This window comes from Bemisia tabaci, chromosome 5 (genome assembly GCF_918797505.1).
Source record: "Bemisia tabaci chromosome 5, PGI_BMITA_v3".
NCBI lineage: Eukaryota > Metazoa > Arthropoda > Insecta > Hemiptera > Aleyrodidae > Bemisia > Bemisia tabaci.
This window is the reverse complement of record NC_092797.1, coordinates 55,536,763-55,553,110: the sequence shown is the minus strand read 5'-3', so window position 1 is coordinate 55,553,110 and position 16,348 is coordinate 55,536,763. Positions and strand designations below refer to the sequence as shown.

At 35.0% G+C, this 16,348-nt stretch overlaps 1 protein-coding gene across 8 annotated transcripts in view; it reads left to right on the top strand.

The window, feature by feature from the left end:
• LOC109030874 (multiple PDZ domain protein) overlaps positions 1-16,348 on the top strand; it is a 267,841-nt gene that overhangs the window by 74,432 nt on the left and 177,061 nt on the right. For 7 of the 8 annotated variants that reach the window (XM_072300976.1, XM_072300973.1, XM_072300974.1 and 4 more), the window contains 5 exons: positions 3,743-3,841; positions 5,101-5,485; positions 6,695-6,896; positions 12,309-12,404; positions 14,966-14,986. In XM_072300976.1, coding sequence (XP_072157077.1) covers positions 3,743-3,841; positions 5,101-5,485; positions 6,695-6,896; positions 12,309-12,404; positions 14,966-14,986 — 803 coding nt within the window. The remainder of the gene's footprint in view (positions 1-3,742; positions 3,842-5,100; positions 5,486-6,694; positions 6,897-12,308; positions 12,405-14,965; positions 14,987-16,348) is intronic. The other variant, XM_072300972.1, reaches the window with a different exon arrangement.

Below are 16,348 nucleotides of genomic sequence, written 5' to 3'. Positions count from 1 at the left end.
GTACAGTACCGGTTTGTCTCATTGCCAAAATCGCCCGTTCTGAAATTAAGAAAACATCAAGGCTCTCTCAATAAAACATAATTACCGTATAGATTAGCAAGTATCATATTTCATCTATTTATTTATCCATTAGTCATGATTCTTCGAAATGTTGGATAGACTGCAGTTGTGTCTCAAAATGTCTCAATGTTGCTCTTACTTTTCTTCTGTTCTGAATCCCTAATCTTTCCAACTCTAACAATTGCAAGAGGTTTTAAAGTTAACTGATCGAGACTTTCTTACAAAGCAATTTACGCTTTTTTCCAAGCCACTACATCTCATCATCAGTGTCCCAAAAAATTGAAAAACAAGGAGAAAAAGAAAGAAAACATGGGTGATAAAAGACATTGCAGTGTTTTTATTTTGTCACCAAAACCTGACATTGAAAAATTTCTCTAAAATGTAAATTTAAAATTGAGGTTTTTGGCACTATTGACCCTGTGTCTGTAAAATGGTCCAATTAAACCTCCTAAACTGTTACGTTCTCCATTCCTTTTTTTTTTTATTAAAAGATTAAGACTTAAATTTGAACATTGAAGTTGAGGAAGCTTTCTTTAAAAGATGTATCAAAATTATATCTAAGATGGTGTTTTTATCAACCATTAAATACCTCCACATCATTTTGTTTTTATTTGTATTCGATTCAATTTAAATTGATTTTTCTGCCAGTTTTACCATTGATTTTTTTTCTCAAAATTTATCAACGATCCTTTTTGACTTTTTTCATGATCAGCCATCAAATTAATGAAGTACTTTTATTTATTTCTACCTGACGTTGGATCCTCTTCAGTGTCACGGAGAATTGACTATCTGTGCTCAGCTCATTTCCTTGTCATTAGTTTGTTTTAGTGGAGCCTTGCATCCCGATACGGTCTCTGTTATTTTGTCCCCATGTCCTGCGGGAAATCCCCGGGAATTTTAGGCAATGTTGCATACGGATTGTGCTTTGTGTTTGAAGTTTTTCCTCTTTATTCTTGTTTACCTATTTCGTAGTGTGCACTCGCTCCTCCCCTCTCTAAATGCATGTCGAATAACGAATGGATATAATTTTAAAATAGACATGTCCGGATATTTCATTTTGAATGCCCTTGAATTTTTATCTTACTAACTCTTTCTTGCGTCAGCCTACCAATTAATGCAAATCTTACTCACAGTTTTCAGTCCCTGTGTTTTTAAATCTTAAACCAGGTGTAATGGATGTTAAAAGTTTCTTGCAAAATTTCTTTTGCTTCGTAATTAGGCAGTTCTTTAGTTGAACATTCGATAGCAGTGAGTCAGATGTGCGTCTCATATGTTTCGATGATTGAAACTTACAGATCATCAGAAATTTCGGTGTTTGTCAACTGAACTACATTTTGCAATTAGAAACTACTTTTTCTAACTCTCATGTAAAAAAAACTTACGTAACCTAGGGAAACTAATGGTAAATGTGCTGTTTCTAAACTGAGCCAGAAATCGAAGTCCCTATTTGTAAAATGTAGTCCGATTTTTCAATAATAATCTTACATGTGTGAGCTTCAAATCTGAGTATTTATGCTTGAAATGCTTGTCCCTTGAGTTTCTTTGCTCGTACTTCAGACACACATGGCAGCAGCTAAATTTTCTAACTTTAATGACTGAAGTAGAAGTAGTAATTGAGTTGAAGAGTCCTCCTAATTTTACCATTAAGCAAAAAAAGTGTTTCAAAATAATCAGAAAGACAATCCTGAGGTACCTGTGTTGTAATCACGTATTTAGATACAGGTATTAGGTTCATTATATCGCACACTGACACTCGATGTTTTAATAACTTTTTCCCTTTTTGCTCCTCTAAGATGCAAACACTGAAACACAATTCTACGACACTCACAGCTGACTCATTTTCGCCATTGAAGAAAATGATTCTGAAGTTTTAAGTGTGGCAGTTCAGAATACGGTGTGTTTTCTTTATTAAGCTGTTTTGAATGCATAGTGCATCAAACCCATCCATAATGAAGGGCTTTCATCCATATCAGGTACAGTTGTTTGGTGCCAAACTTTTATAATGAACAGAGTCATGGAAAATTGACTTCAAATTCAGTTGTCTAATTCACTCATACTCGATAAAAAAGACTCCAAGCCAATGCAAAGCAGTGATGCAAGTAGTTTTGAATATCTAATAATTTGTTGATGTCTCAACATTCATATTAAGCATCCTTTTACTTCAATGAATGAACAACACTTAACCCCATCGTCTAAGTCGGCCAATCAGCAAGAAAGGTTCACTTATCCACGTCAACATGTACGGCTTGTTCTTGAAATAGGTGATAATTTACCCGCTAGGAAGGATACTTAAGGTAATGAGGGCCAAATTTTCAATTTTTCAACTACCTCCCTCCTTCTTGTCAGCGTTCACTTCTATAACATGAAGTAAAATGTTACCCAAGACTCCCCCTGCCTACCATTGAATTGAATTCAAGTACTTCTCGATATTCAGCCATTTTTTCAAGTCATCAACAATTGTTTTCATTTCCTCTCAACATTTCCAAGTACGGCTGATTTTTCACTGATTTTTTTTATTCCTTTCCTCAAATGTCATTCTACATTTGAAACATAATTTAAAATTTACCTCCTAAAAGTGAGTGAGAAACAGCAGATTTTACAACGTTTAGTCAGGAAGCAGATTTTCCCTTCAACACATAATGTGTTGAAGCGTTCAGAATCCTCTACCCATGACTTGTTTATTCCTCTTCCAATTTGGCTGAGGATAATGGGCTATGCATGAGTTATCACATGACTGTGTCTCGTGATATTCCTTCAACGGTTTACCAAAAATGTTGAAAATCATTTCATCTCTACAGTGTAAAGGTAAGTATACTTTTTAATTTTCCAAAGCAATTACTGTCCCAAATTATTGAGTTGGTTTGGTAGATCCTCTTTACCTCAGATGGGAGCAAAATGCACAGAGGGATATTCAGAGACAGTGGTCTAATTCAGTCGCTCATCATCTTGTGAACAGCATGTCACTCGTAGCAAATTTTCAAAGATTCGTGGAAAAAACTAGGTGCTGCAGGCCAGAAAATTGTGTAACCATGCCGATTAAATATGGTTTGAAAAAGTTTGAAAAGCTGTAAAACTTTCAAGTGCAAGGAATTTTTTATCCTTTGTATCTGGCCATCTTTTAGATTACATCATGCTACTGGCTAAAAATGTTTAACTGACAAACATGTTCCTTCCTCTAGCGTAGTAAGAATAACAGCAGTCACTGTCTTGAAAATGTCTGTGAATAAAATTTCTACAAATTATGCAATTTTGGAAACCCTGGATTAAGTCATTTTGTCTTTGGTTCAGCCATTAATCTTTTTTTTTTTTTTTTTTTTTTGATTCCTTGTTATTAAAAGATAATTTAATTGCAATCCGTTGCAATTTTTATGGATAAGTATTCTGCTTCAGTCCAAAATATAAAATACTTTATTATTTTGGTTGCCTTACCACGTAATTAATTTTTTTCCACGGAGTCTAAGTTTCCACAAAATAGACTTGTCTACTTATCTCACAAAAAATTCACCCTCTCAGAAATTGTTGCGAGCAAAAAGCATTTGAAATCTTATAAGTATTAAACGGCCCCACTCGAACCTTGCTGAGAGATCTTTCCTTTTCCTGTTCCCACAAGTATAAATCCTGGTGCAAATCTCTGGTTTTACACTACCACAGCTGTAAGGGAAGTGGAATTTTTTTGTTTCAGGGTGACGATGATGCAACTCCAACTTTGGATGACCACTCCATGTACAGCTGTGAAGGATCCCTTCCCTCCGACTTAGAGGAACAAATCAAAAATCAATTCGTAAGTTCATTCAAAGGGCCCAGAGCTAGAAGACCTTAATTACACTGCAATATTGCCAAGTCTCACCTGACAATTTATTTGTTCACTTAAGGTGAATTGCAGATGCAAGTTTTCTTTCAATTTTTTTTTTTTGCTAATTTCCTTGGTCATTTTACAAAAAAAAAAAATTAAAAAAATCGAAATTTACAATGTGAAGCCCACACCTGCTGTAGGTGAATGAAGAAATAAGTTGGTAGGTGAAACTTCGCAATGTTTAAATGAAATTAAGGTTTCTCATCCTCCCTGTTCAAGAAATGTATTCAACAAGAAAAGCTGTTCATTGACTCGTTGCTCAAACCCCCCCCCCCCTCCAAAAAAAAAAAAAACTACACACACAGGTGATGTCTCTAAAAACCCTGATTGAATTCCCTCAGAATCATCAGAATGATCTTTTTCTTGAATCATTTAAAATAATATGAGCCCTGCCTTGAAGAAAATGGAACAAAAATTTAAAGAATTCTGTGTTCCTTAATCAAATCTCTAACTTCATAGTGTTCGTTACCACTTTCCTTACTCATCAAACTTTCAAGTAGAACTCAGTATATCCAAATTTTAACAAAATTGAAGCTGATGTTTCATCAATGATTTTTGGTAGAAATTTTGCCAAGTACGCCATTGGATCAGTGATCAATTGAAATTTTTTCTTTCTCACTATAGACACAAAACAAAAGGTGTGCACCTTCTAATATTGTATTCTTGCCTTTATTACATAATTGTAACTGTAAAATAATTTCTCTGTACGAAAATAGGTACTAAAGTTTTGAAAAATTCACTTCATAGCTGCTGTTTTCTCAATAATGGCTCTCAAAAAATGGCTTTCTTAACACTTCAAGTTGTTAAACCTATAATACTAAGATAATAATGATAAAAACAATAATCTTGTAGCTACACCAAATTCTTTCGATTTTTGTTTCATATTTATGGTCAAAGTACAAAACTGCCTAACCACCTATCTCTGTTTGCAACGTTCAGAGCCTCCCGTCATACTCTATTTTTCCTTGAAAAATTAGTCAACGTTAATTGCTTGAGCACTTCCTCGATTTTTCTTTTCTGTCAGCAGAATACTCTGTGACTGTGTACATTTCAAGCCATGAAGTTGGCTCTTTTCTCTTCAAAATAATAAAATAGCTTATATTTGCCGCATGGTCTTTGATCCTATACCTACTCACCCACGTCAATCTAAACTCAGTAAGTTTTTTTTGTATCCCTTGTATCTGAAGGTTGAAAACGAAATTGAGTATCACAAGGACACATTGGAGTCCCCGAAGGAGGAGTCAATCGAGGAGGGAAAATTCAAAGGGAGGTCCATCGATGAACCAGTGAAGGAAGATGTTGATGTGTGTGAAGAAAAGTTGCCAGAATCAGAGTCACCAGACAGGATATCTGGATCGGTCTCTCCTGAAGTGGTTCCTGAAGTGCCACCTGAAGTGGTACCTGAAGTGGTACCTAAAGTGGTACCTGGAATGATACCTGAAGTGATACCTGAAGTGGTGCCTGAAAATGAATCAGTGGATTTTGAAGAGGAGCCTCCTGGTCTTGGGTACCTAACTCTACCCACTCTTCTAGAAGAAGAAATTCAGATGGAGAGACATTGCCCTAGTTTTGGTAATTTTTTTGCAGGATTTATTTCATATTCCAAGAAGTTTTCTTTTTTTAAATTCTTCCATATCAGTAAACTTCTTCTTTTGCCATCAGCAATGACTAACATTTTGACTTCTATACTTAAAAATAAAATAAAATAAATAGATAAAAGAACAAAAATACAGAACAGAAATGCACTAGTCATGAGATTTCTCTATGTACCATTCATGTAACATTCACGAACAAAACAGTTATGGTAAAAACGTTAGCATCAAAATGTTTTTAAATTCAAGCAATTGCTTTTACTGATGTAAGACGCCAAAAAAAAAAAAAAAAAAAAAAAAAAAAAAAAAAAAATTGCAATTAATAAGAAACTAAAAATGTTTTTACTTTTTCAAAAAATCGTTTAACCAAAGTATCTGATGAAAAATTTTCAAAATGACTTTTAAAGTAGAAATGAAGTGAAGTAAGAAGTGAATAAAGTAGAATCCATCAAAGTTGTTCTAATTTATATAGGTACATAATTTAACTCATCTTATGAGTTTTGATCCCTGAAATTGTGAGTTTTTCATCATTATTCAAGGCTTTTTTTCACCACTGTTTGTGTTCAAATGAATGTCTTACCTTATGGATTCATTGAATTCAAATGAAGGGCTTGGAGAGCAAGGTGCATAAGTGCAGTTTTTGCAATTTCAAGAAATACATGTTTTAAGTTTCAAAATTACATGGAGCCTTATGGCGGAAAGGAAGTTCAAACTCACTTTGCGATATGTTAAAGTTGGATCATAGTCGTGTTTTTCACAAAATATACTTTCAATCTAGTTTTAGTTGAGTTCATGAATATGCCAATTTTTTCAAAAACTGCACGCATGTGCCTAGTTCTCCGAGCCCCTCAAATGTGCTTAAGTTTGATTGGGGTTTGATGAATGTTGAACTTTCATTTTCCAGTCTAATTTTTGAAAGTAGTCTAGCTGCAAAAACTTTTTGAGGAATACTTTTCCTACCTAAACCTCAACAGTTAATACTTTGTAGATTAATTTTGAAAATTTCTTTTGCCTATGCACTTTTCCACCTTGTCAAGAGCGGAGAGAGTTTGAGTAAATATTTTCAGTGAATCGCATTCCTCCCGGTCTAACCCTTATTTTAGAATCTACTTGACTACCCCTTATTTTCATGAATACCTTTCTTTCATTATGAGCTTTCTTGTTTAACTGTATGCTTGTTATATCCTAGGAGTCACCTTGGAGTTTGTTGGGGACGGCTCCAACGGCATGTTGGTGAAAAACATCAGCAGTGACGGGGATTTTGCTCGAGACAATCGCATAGTACCGAATGATTTTTTAGTTTCTCTAAACAATGAGAATTTGAGGCACATAACGAACGCTCAAGCTAGATTAATCATCCAACGGGCAGAGCTATTACTCACTCCTATCTAGTAAGTATTCACTTTGACTAAAACTTGGAATACATTTTGTAACCACAATTTCTGACTTTAAGAAAAAAATACCCATCTGCATAGAGAAACTAATGGTACATATATTGGCTCCAAAATGAGCCAGAAATTGTAGTTTCTAATTGCAAAATGTGGTCCACTTGTGCAACTGTCCATGGAAAGAGGAACTCTAGTGCATGGAGGCTTATACCCTCAGGAGAAACACTTTCATCACGCCAAGTTACATAATCCTAATTTAAGTTTTCAACACCTTTTAGGATTGTGAAAAATAAGCCACAAACAATTCAGTTAATTTTTGTGTTGAAAGAGAGTGTAATTTTGGTTCATATTCCAATTATTGTAACTTTCATTTATAGCCAACTAAAATGTCGAAAAACCTCATGAAAAGGTCAGGGAATTTGATAATGAAGAAATTATGGAAACCCTGCAAAGTGACCAGCATCAAGGTCATTGATTTTTTTATCAAGTCTGTCACTGAGTTCCCGAAAAGTTTGCCAATGCAAATAGACGGGTAAGGAAAGTCACCAGGGTTGATCTTAACTACTTGAATGAGTGATTTTATTAGGAGGGTTGATTAAAGTCAGTGAGGACAACCCAGTTAGGCAAAGTGAAACATTATATTGATTCACTGGTTTGTGCAGTCAGATATTAGCTCTCAAGTTGCCTCTCATCCTTCAATTGCATTAAAATGTGTAGCATGTGCTACTTGTTTGGCTTCTCTGTATCCTCTCCATCGTTGCCTTGTCGCTTTCCCATTTCTCCCAGCTAACTCTTCTCTCTCTGTACAGAGTGTTCCAAGGTTAGTGTCTAGAATTTCAAAGGGGATTTCAGAGGTGAAACTAAGACTTCTTTGTCCTTTGAAGATGAGCCCAACAGTAGACTGCTCCAAGCTATAGAGTGCGAAGTTGCCCAAAAAAGTACACAATTTAGCACCCTCCAATAATATTGATAACATTTTCGAATTTTACCTAGAAAATTATTGATTGAGTATTTGGAGGTTGGGTATGGTGAGGATTTAAGTATTTTTGTGTCTGAAAGGTTGAATCCCCTTTCTCCCTCCCCCTCCCCTGTAAAACTCTCATCTTACAATTTCCTCTGGTACTTTTTTTGAGCCAGCATCTGTAACTGCTCAAGAATGCTAAAAGTTAGGAAAATCCATCCAAAGGGGGCTCATAATTCAAGAAATATCCTATTTTTGCAATTTAGCAGCCGTGTATATTTGAAGGTTTTGACTTTTTGTTCATGTTTGAAGGTCAAACTTGTCCTATTTTGACCTTCAAAATCACCCCTTTAAATTTCTTAACGCTAGCCCTGGAACACCCTGTATAAAAATTACTCAAGAATTCTCTGAAATGTGGCAACCCTGATCCTCTGTTTATTTAGATTCGGTCCGTTCTTTTTTCAGGTCACAGTTATCATTATTCTCTCTCAAAGCGTTTGCCAATTTATTCCGCGTCCTTGATCGCAGTTCTTCGGCCCATGCCGTATTTTCCTGGTTCTTTCCTGTCAATTAATTTCTACTTCCTAGGGAATATTTCTAGTCTCAAAGTTACCCACCACGATTTTCTACTCAGTTTTAATTCTATGATCCTGCTGAGTTGAAAGGTCTTCACAGAGGAGGATGTTTGAGTGTGAAGCAATGCACCCTTCCTAGGGTTCCTCCTCTCAGTATCGAACTCTTGACTTAAAATCTATTCCCATCAAACTAACCAGCTTTTTAACCAATTGTTCGAAGAAACTTTGTTCTAAAATCTTATGCGTTCCAAAAATGAAGCTATAATTTGAATCTCCGTTGTTTCCTAATGCTGCTCCTTTCTCTAGCATCTAAATGACCGATAAGAGAGTTATTGAAACTATTCTTTAGCTATTATCATTATTAAGATTAAGTTGAGAATGTTTAAGAATCGGGGGTTCATCTGCCCTCATCTTTCTTGATGAAGGACTTCAAACAGAATCAGTCGAACCGCATTTCACCGGCCTGTCCAATTTTCTCTCATGTCTCCGTTTTCAAAAGTAAAACTGGAGGAAAATAAAAGCTTCAACCCTCTTTCCTTGAATTTCTTCCAAAGTATAAAGAGAGCAGTGACATGATTTCCAGGCTAAATTTTGCTATGTCGTCTGTTAAAAATAAAACATTGGAGGTAATCAGGTAACATTTAATGCATTTTTGCTATATCTGGTTGTATCAATTCAAAGTCGCTAAATCAACATTCGGGGTTTAATTTTCATTGAGAAAAATAATAAACTTAAAAAATCAATCGCACTTCCGAAGTTTTGAGCCGTGAGTTAAATTTTTGTAAGTCAGCCTAATGACCCAACCTCTTATTTGTCTAACCTTCATAGAAGTAAGAAAATCACTATTGTTACAACAATGTTATTGCAATCATGAGAGGAATAGGCACTCATTAATATAATAGGAACGTTTATGTAGAATCAACTTTTTATGTATGCGCCACCAATAAGTTGTCCAAATCATGGCACCAGCAAGAACCAGAACGTGCATTTTTAAAATCAGGAACAATGTACTGGTCTTGTTTTGCGACACTTTTTATTACACTCTTTTTCTGTTGAAAAACTATGTAATACGGTTTCTTGAAACTCCCCCAAAATTTTCGTATTTGTTTGAAGAATATCCTCAAGAAATATTAAGTAATAAAAATTGCCTGTGTACTTTTAAAAATATGAAATAGGAGCAGAAATTTTGAAACACTGCTTTTAAGAATATGTTAACATGACAACACTTCCTATGAGGGCCACGAATTCCAGCAGAAAGTTCTGAAGGAATCTTGAGCAAATAAGTGACTGGACTGGAAAGAAAAACATTAGTTGGTTATTGCTAACATCTGAGAATTGAAGTTTAGCTACTATTGCCTAAAGAGTATCCAATGAACATTTTTTCATGCTAAATCCGCCCCCTCAATGTGAATACCTACTTTCTTGCCATTTCATTCACATTAAATATTTGCCTAGAAATCAATATTAGAATTTTTAATATTATTACTGGGAGTCATACTCCATACCCTACGTTAGTCTGAAGAATCAAGGGTGTCCTTTCAGCCAAATCATACAGGAATGGAGAGCAAAAGTTTTGAGAAAAGGCAAAATTTCTTTGAGGATGTGATTCCCAAAAAATCTCCGTAAATGTCCTTAAGTTGATCAAAACTAATCAAGATTTCTCCCATGAAAGCTCACATTTAAAATACCTTCCCTAAATACGAAAAAATATGAAACCAACAAAATTATTCTGTTTTACATGGTTTTCTATTTGTGAAAAACGGTATATTCTTTAATTAAAAATTTTTAAAGAATATTAAAGAAAACAATAATGTTTCACAAGATTTTAGTCGCAAGAATTCTCTAATACCCAAGAATCACAGCCATGATAGTGAACAACTTTCAAGAAAATTGAGTGGTTTGAATTGGAAACTTACCTTTTCTCTTACAGCTGTCTTGCCAAAAAAGCTTTTCATGCTGAGTCAGTTTTTTGTCCATCCAGATTAGCCTTCCACCTACTCCCTAATTATCTCCACAAAGTTTTGTGACCTAGGCCATGTTTTCTTTTTTTTACGAGATTATCCGTAAAATTACTAGAGCAACTGAGATTAGTGTTTCATGAGGAGAGAGGATTAAGGATATTGAATGGGGAAATGAAGAGACAGACTGAAAGGGGAGGGAGGGGTAGCTTACAAGAGTTCAATGAGCCCTGAGTCTTCTGGAAGGCTCAGAAATCCATAATGCATACAGAAAGTGTGAGGGATGCAATACAAATTATGCACTAATTGAAGTTATTTTACACTTAATAAAAGGGAGGCAGGTGAATTGGAAATGAATTCAATGAATTTCTGTCCTTGTCATAAAAAAGTGCAGAAACCTAGGTAATGGGTATCCTTACAAGTTGAGAACATGTTGAATCCTCTTATATAGTTTGCAAAGTGGATTATTCTCCCTTGTTTTCGTCCATGGCAGTTCTTCACTCCTCTCTGTTTTTCCCCTGTCCTCCCTATACACTCAGTTCCCACAGCGCTCAATCTGTCCTCAGTGCGTTTTATCAGTTTCGGTCTGAGGTAGATTGTATTACGTGCAACAATTTTTAAGTTTTAAATATCGTTTTGCGGGTGCTCTCGTCGGTTTAATTTTTATACCCTTATAGTGCGCCTTTACACTCATGCCTGGAAATGGAGTTGAGAAGTGTCAGTGATGATCGCGGCTCTGAGTGTTTTGTCAGGAATTTTTTTTTACCTGATGGTCGAATTCCTATTGGCAATGAACGCTCTTCTGATCGGTATGGTGATGGTTGCTGAGTGATATCTCAAATCTGATTAGTTCTTTGAGTTTTCAACCCTCGAAATCCTCTTGTGTTCTTTTAACTGAGTGCTATGTTCGTTTTGAGATTATGAGTTCCTGGACGTGAAACCTTAGTGCCGATTTTTAATTTTCAATTCTCATGTTCATTATTATTTTGATCATTTTCAAACTGTTATTCAATCACAAGTTCTCGAAATCATGATGGTGTTAATTATCTTGCTCTTTGGACAATCAGGTACTATGCTTTATAAATTTAGCCCCAAAAACTCGTTTCAGTTGTTATAATGAATAGAAAATGACCCTGAAAAATTAAACCTTAGCTCATCACACTCTGTTCTAAGTTTTTTATTTATTTTTTTTTTTATTGAGTGATTTCGTTCTAGCACCCTGTATTGAAAATAACTACATTTTCCCCAGTGTGCATGTGTTTACTGCTACTTTACAATTCTTCTTAAAAGCTATTGTTGCAATAAAGCTGAATGATAGTGAGGTCAACAGGCTGACTGTACTTAAAGCCGATGGTAGTTTTTGGACCAAAATTGGTTTTGATCTCCCTGTTGAATTACTTAGCTTAAGAGAGCATTGAATGGCAAAATTAAAATTGCATTTCTTTAAGCATCATTTTTATAAAGTGCAGGGGCATGATGGGGCAAGATGTCTGATCGTCTTCCCCCCCCCCCTCTCACCTCTGCAGTTAGAATCTTTTCACTCCGGGATATTAAGGCCTATTTCAAGGCATTAATCTCCTTTTAATACATGCCCTGAAGCTCAACCTCCCCTCCTCTCAGAGAAAATTTTGCCCTCTTTAAACAACTTTTGTCTCCATCCTAATATGTGGCTGAAATCATACCACTGCTGAAGAGTAAGTAGGCCCTCTGTAAATAATATATTCCTTTATTAATTTCTTTTTTAAAATGGCGTAAGTGATTTTGTGCATTCTGTAATGTGCAATGTGCAAATGTGCCCTGTAAAAATGTTTAAGGGTGGTACCCGTACCGAGGCATTGTTGATGCACCTTTTTTTCGTAGCTCTTTAGCCTCTTTTGAATTTCCTGTACTAACCCTGGGGAACGTTTTTATTTGCTTCCAGTTTGCGATTCATAAGTCATCGGAAAGCACGTTTGTACCTTCGATCTGTACAAAATGAAAAAGTAGAAACAAAGGTCCTAGCAAAAGTTTCACCCAGGTAAAAACATATTTGGTACTCTTTCACTGGCTTTTCCGCTTCTTATCTCTTTCCCTAATTTTCCATCTTCTTTTTCTAAGGGAAGACACAGATGAATGAAGCCTATACTCAATTGCTTTGTAGATGTATTCAACAATACAAATATTCCATAACTTAACCCGTAACTTGGCACGCCTTTACAAATCACTAAATTGGCGCTCTATATAATGTGACTGCAGCTCGAACTTTTATTTTTATATGCCGCAATTTCATACATTTCAATTAAGTGTTCAAGAATTCAAAACTCCTACCGTTTCTTGACAGTCCTTTCCCACCCCCTTTTGGACATGAATCCATATTTCAACACCCCCTTCCCCCTCATGAATCATATAATGCTGTGTAGAGCCATTATCTTCAATTTTGACTCTTTTTTTTATGAAATTTAGCCAAAAAACGTTCTTTTCCCTAAACCTAAACTTGGATGGCTGCAAAGTACCCAACTTTTGGTCTATCCTTACTCTATTGAACATATGTATTGCAAATTTAAACCACCTTTTATTTGTCAATAGAGCTATAAGGGTCAGGTAAAACTGATATGTATAATCTGATAAAACTTTAGTCGCATCCAATTTTGATTAACGTTTTTCAAAAAGGTTTCAGTGGAGAACTCTCATGTGTCTGTTCTCGTATTATCTGGAATTCTTTTAATTTGTCTCGTGATATATCAATCTGATCAATTTGCAAAATAAATCCTATCCTATACTATCAGTTTGCCTTTTTTTCTTTTTTTTTCAAATCCTGACATAGTAGTACCGCTGATTTTTGTCTCGCATAGCATTATGAAGCATTACAAGGAGGTGAAGGGGGTGTCTAATTAATTTTTCCAATTAATTTAGCATTACATGATTCAAGGACAGCCCCTGCAAAAAGTTTCTATCAGGTCTTACAGCTGATCAATTCCACTCTCTTTTAATCACGGAAGACTTACAAATGACTAATTTGGTCTCTTAATTATAATCTAGACATCAACATTTCTACGCTTAGTCACAGTGTGTCTACATAAGGGTCCAACAAGAATAAACAAATACGTTCTCGAATCCTGTGTTAATACTCTGAATTCCCGATTTTTTTTTAATCTTTATCAGTTTAATCGAATTGATTGATTCCAAAACTTCACAATTATATCGCAAAGCTTCAGTGTTTCCTTTCAAATTTTATTTTCTTACATAATATCAGTCAATATGTTTGATGAAAATGTTCCAAAATTTCATATAATATCTCTGAAGAAAAATATTCAGAAATACTTAAATAAACATCTTACTTAGTTTTCTTTTATTTATATTTAAGACAATATGTAAGGAAGAACTGAAACGTTGCATTAGAGTTGGACAGTTTTTGAAGCAAGCCATTCTTTCACGAACAACACAAGAACTACATATTAGCAACCCAGAAACACCACATTGCATAGGAATTAGTCAGGTTTTTAACGTATCCTTTAGATTGTCAGCAACGATACCAATCCTTTACTCTTCTTTTATCCAGTTTAAATTGATTAATGACACTTAGACGGTGCAAGTCGGCAATCACATAACTCGGTTTGCGACATCGCAAACTTCCTGTCTTACTTTATTTTTTAAACGGAAAACTACTCAACGGCAATTCTTTAAAACTGCCGTGATTTTTCTTCTCTGTGCGAAGAAAATTCTGCAAAAACCTCAAGGAATTATGTCAAAAGAAAAAAATAAGTTGGAGGCGGAGATTTTCAGACAATGCAAACGAGATATGTGATTGCGGGCTTACGCCGTTGAATGAATGTAATACCTTCAAATGCTTTCTCTAACCACCTTTACCTGAATGAATTTTTTGCGTCTTTATCATGTGAAACTGTTACTGGTGAAGTAGTCTTTTTTTTTAATTTTGCCAGCATTAAGACTTGCTCTAAGGAAGGCCTGAAATGCAAACTGATGTTGCCAAATACGGTATTTGTGACGATATGCTCTTCCCTGGGCTCCAACATTATAATTTCCACATATTTAATGATTGCTTTTATCGAGTTTAATGAGTATTTAATCGTTTGAAAACTCAATTTTTGTATGAAAGGCGCTTGTATTTTTTTTTTTTTTTTTTTTTTTTTTGGAAGGAAGAGATAAAGTTAAACTACCCAGTCCTTAAAATAAATGCTGATGAACTCGGAAAAATTAACGCATTAGCAACTACGTACTCACTCCTATTAAAAATTATGAAGCACATGATTTTAATATTGACCATATTTTTAACTGAGACTTTGCTGAAGTTGTGTTAGAATTTGAGTGAAAATTTCGAACTTTCCAAGTTTAGATAAGTGCCCTCTCTTCCTTCTGAAAAAATGTGTGCATGAAGATAAGTTCTTAGCTTTGCTGTCACAAATTTGCATACCTCTGAAAATTGACAGACACTTTCAGCTTTTTCTCTCTCTACAATCTAGTAGAAACCTCTCTTTTCTTCTCGCCTGTAGCCAACTCACAGCTTTATCGATCTTTGATTTCCATGCAATTGAGCTATTTTTTCTTTCTCTTTTTTCCTATTCTCTTTGCTTTACGTAGGATCTTTCCTGAGTACTATCGGTGAGTTGGTATATTTTGATCTCTATCATTGCTTTTCTCTGCAGTCACTGCTTTTGTTGAAGTAGGGCGTTTGCTCTCCTATTCTCATGCATATTTTGCTAATGTACAATTTAACTCCAATCGTCACCTTTTACAGTTTTTCTTTGCCTTGGAAAGAAGAGCATACAGGCCTCTAACAAAATATTTCCCTAGCCACCCTATTAACGAGGAGTTTTTGTAAAATAAGCCTATTTTTGAAAAATATCAGTAATCGACGAAGATGAACATGTTTTATTAAAAGAATCATCACTAACATACTTTCAGGTATCTGAAAAACGGAAGTTTTTCTGTATTTGGTCCACTGGAATTTTTAATATTTTTCATAACATCTTCAAAACTGTTGCATTTTACAAGATATGTACTTAAATGACCTTGCCTTATTAACATCCAACATTTTGAAGTGGGTGAAGGAAAAGTGGCGTGACCTGTGAATCAGTGAAACCAATTTTGAAAAAGAAGTCCATGGCCAAAGTGCAAAACCATGTACTCCTATTGCGATGTTTCACAAATTTCACTCCTATTTTATTTTTTTGAAATGAAAAAATTCATCTTCATGGCTCGAAATTCATACAGAATATTCCATCAAGAGAGGAGGAAAACCAAGGATGTTTTCGAGAAATTACATTGACCATTTTTCCAAGGAAAAAATAAAGTATGGCAAAAAGTCTGTGACGAAGGTATGTCGTTTTACGGGGTGCAAGGAGGGTTTTTTTTTTTTTTTTTTAAATTGCATTGGAGCCTCTTTCTTTGAAATTGGATTTCTAAGGGCTTGACCCTTTCATTCTCCTTTATAAGTCTACTAAAAATCTGATCCCAGGAGCATGCAGCATACCCTTGCATTTTCATATCTGAGAAAACGATACTCTCTGTATTCAGTGCTCTCTCAGATTTCTGTTCAGGATGCTAGAAACAAATTTCTCTATAGTTCCAGCTGTTGTGGCTGTGAGAGCTTCTTTCCCTGCTTTTGGGACCTTAGTCTATTGGTTAAAAGTCGGAACAGGTTGAAAAAAGGGAGTTAAAGGTTTCAACCGAGTAACTAGTAATAATTTTCCCAATGAGTCTTAGAAGATTATGAAAAAGTCCCGAAAAATGAATTTTTTGAGGCATGAGTTTAGGGATGCAATTAATTCTGTCTTCTATTTTGTCATCAAGAAGAAGCATTTAGTAATACTCTTCTCCTTTTAAATTTTGCCTGTTTTTCTCTTCTTTTATCTTTTTTATCATTTCATCATTTGAATACTTTCTTCGTGTTTTTTTCTTATCAGAAATCATCCAAAGAAGTATTTTATGATAGATACTCATTCCTTGTCTTATTTTTAGTTA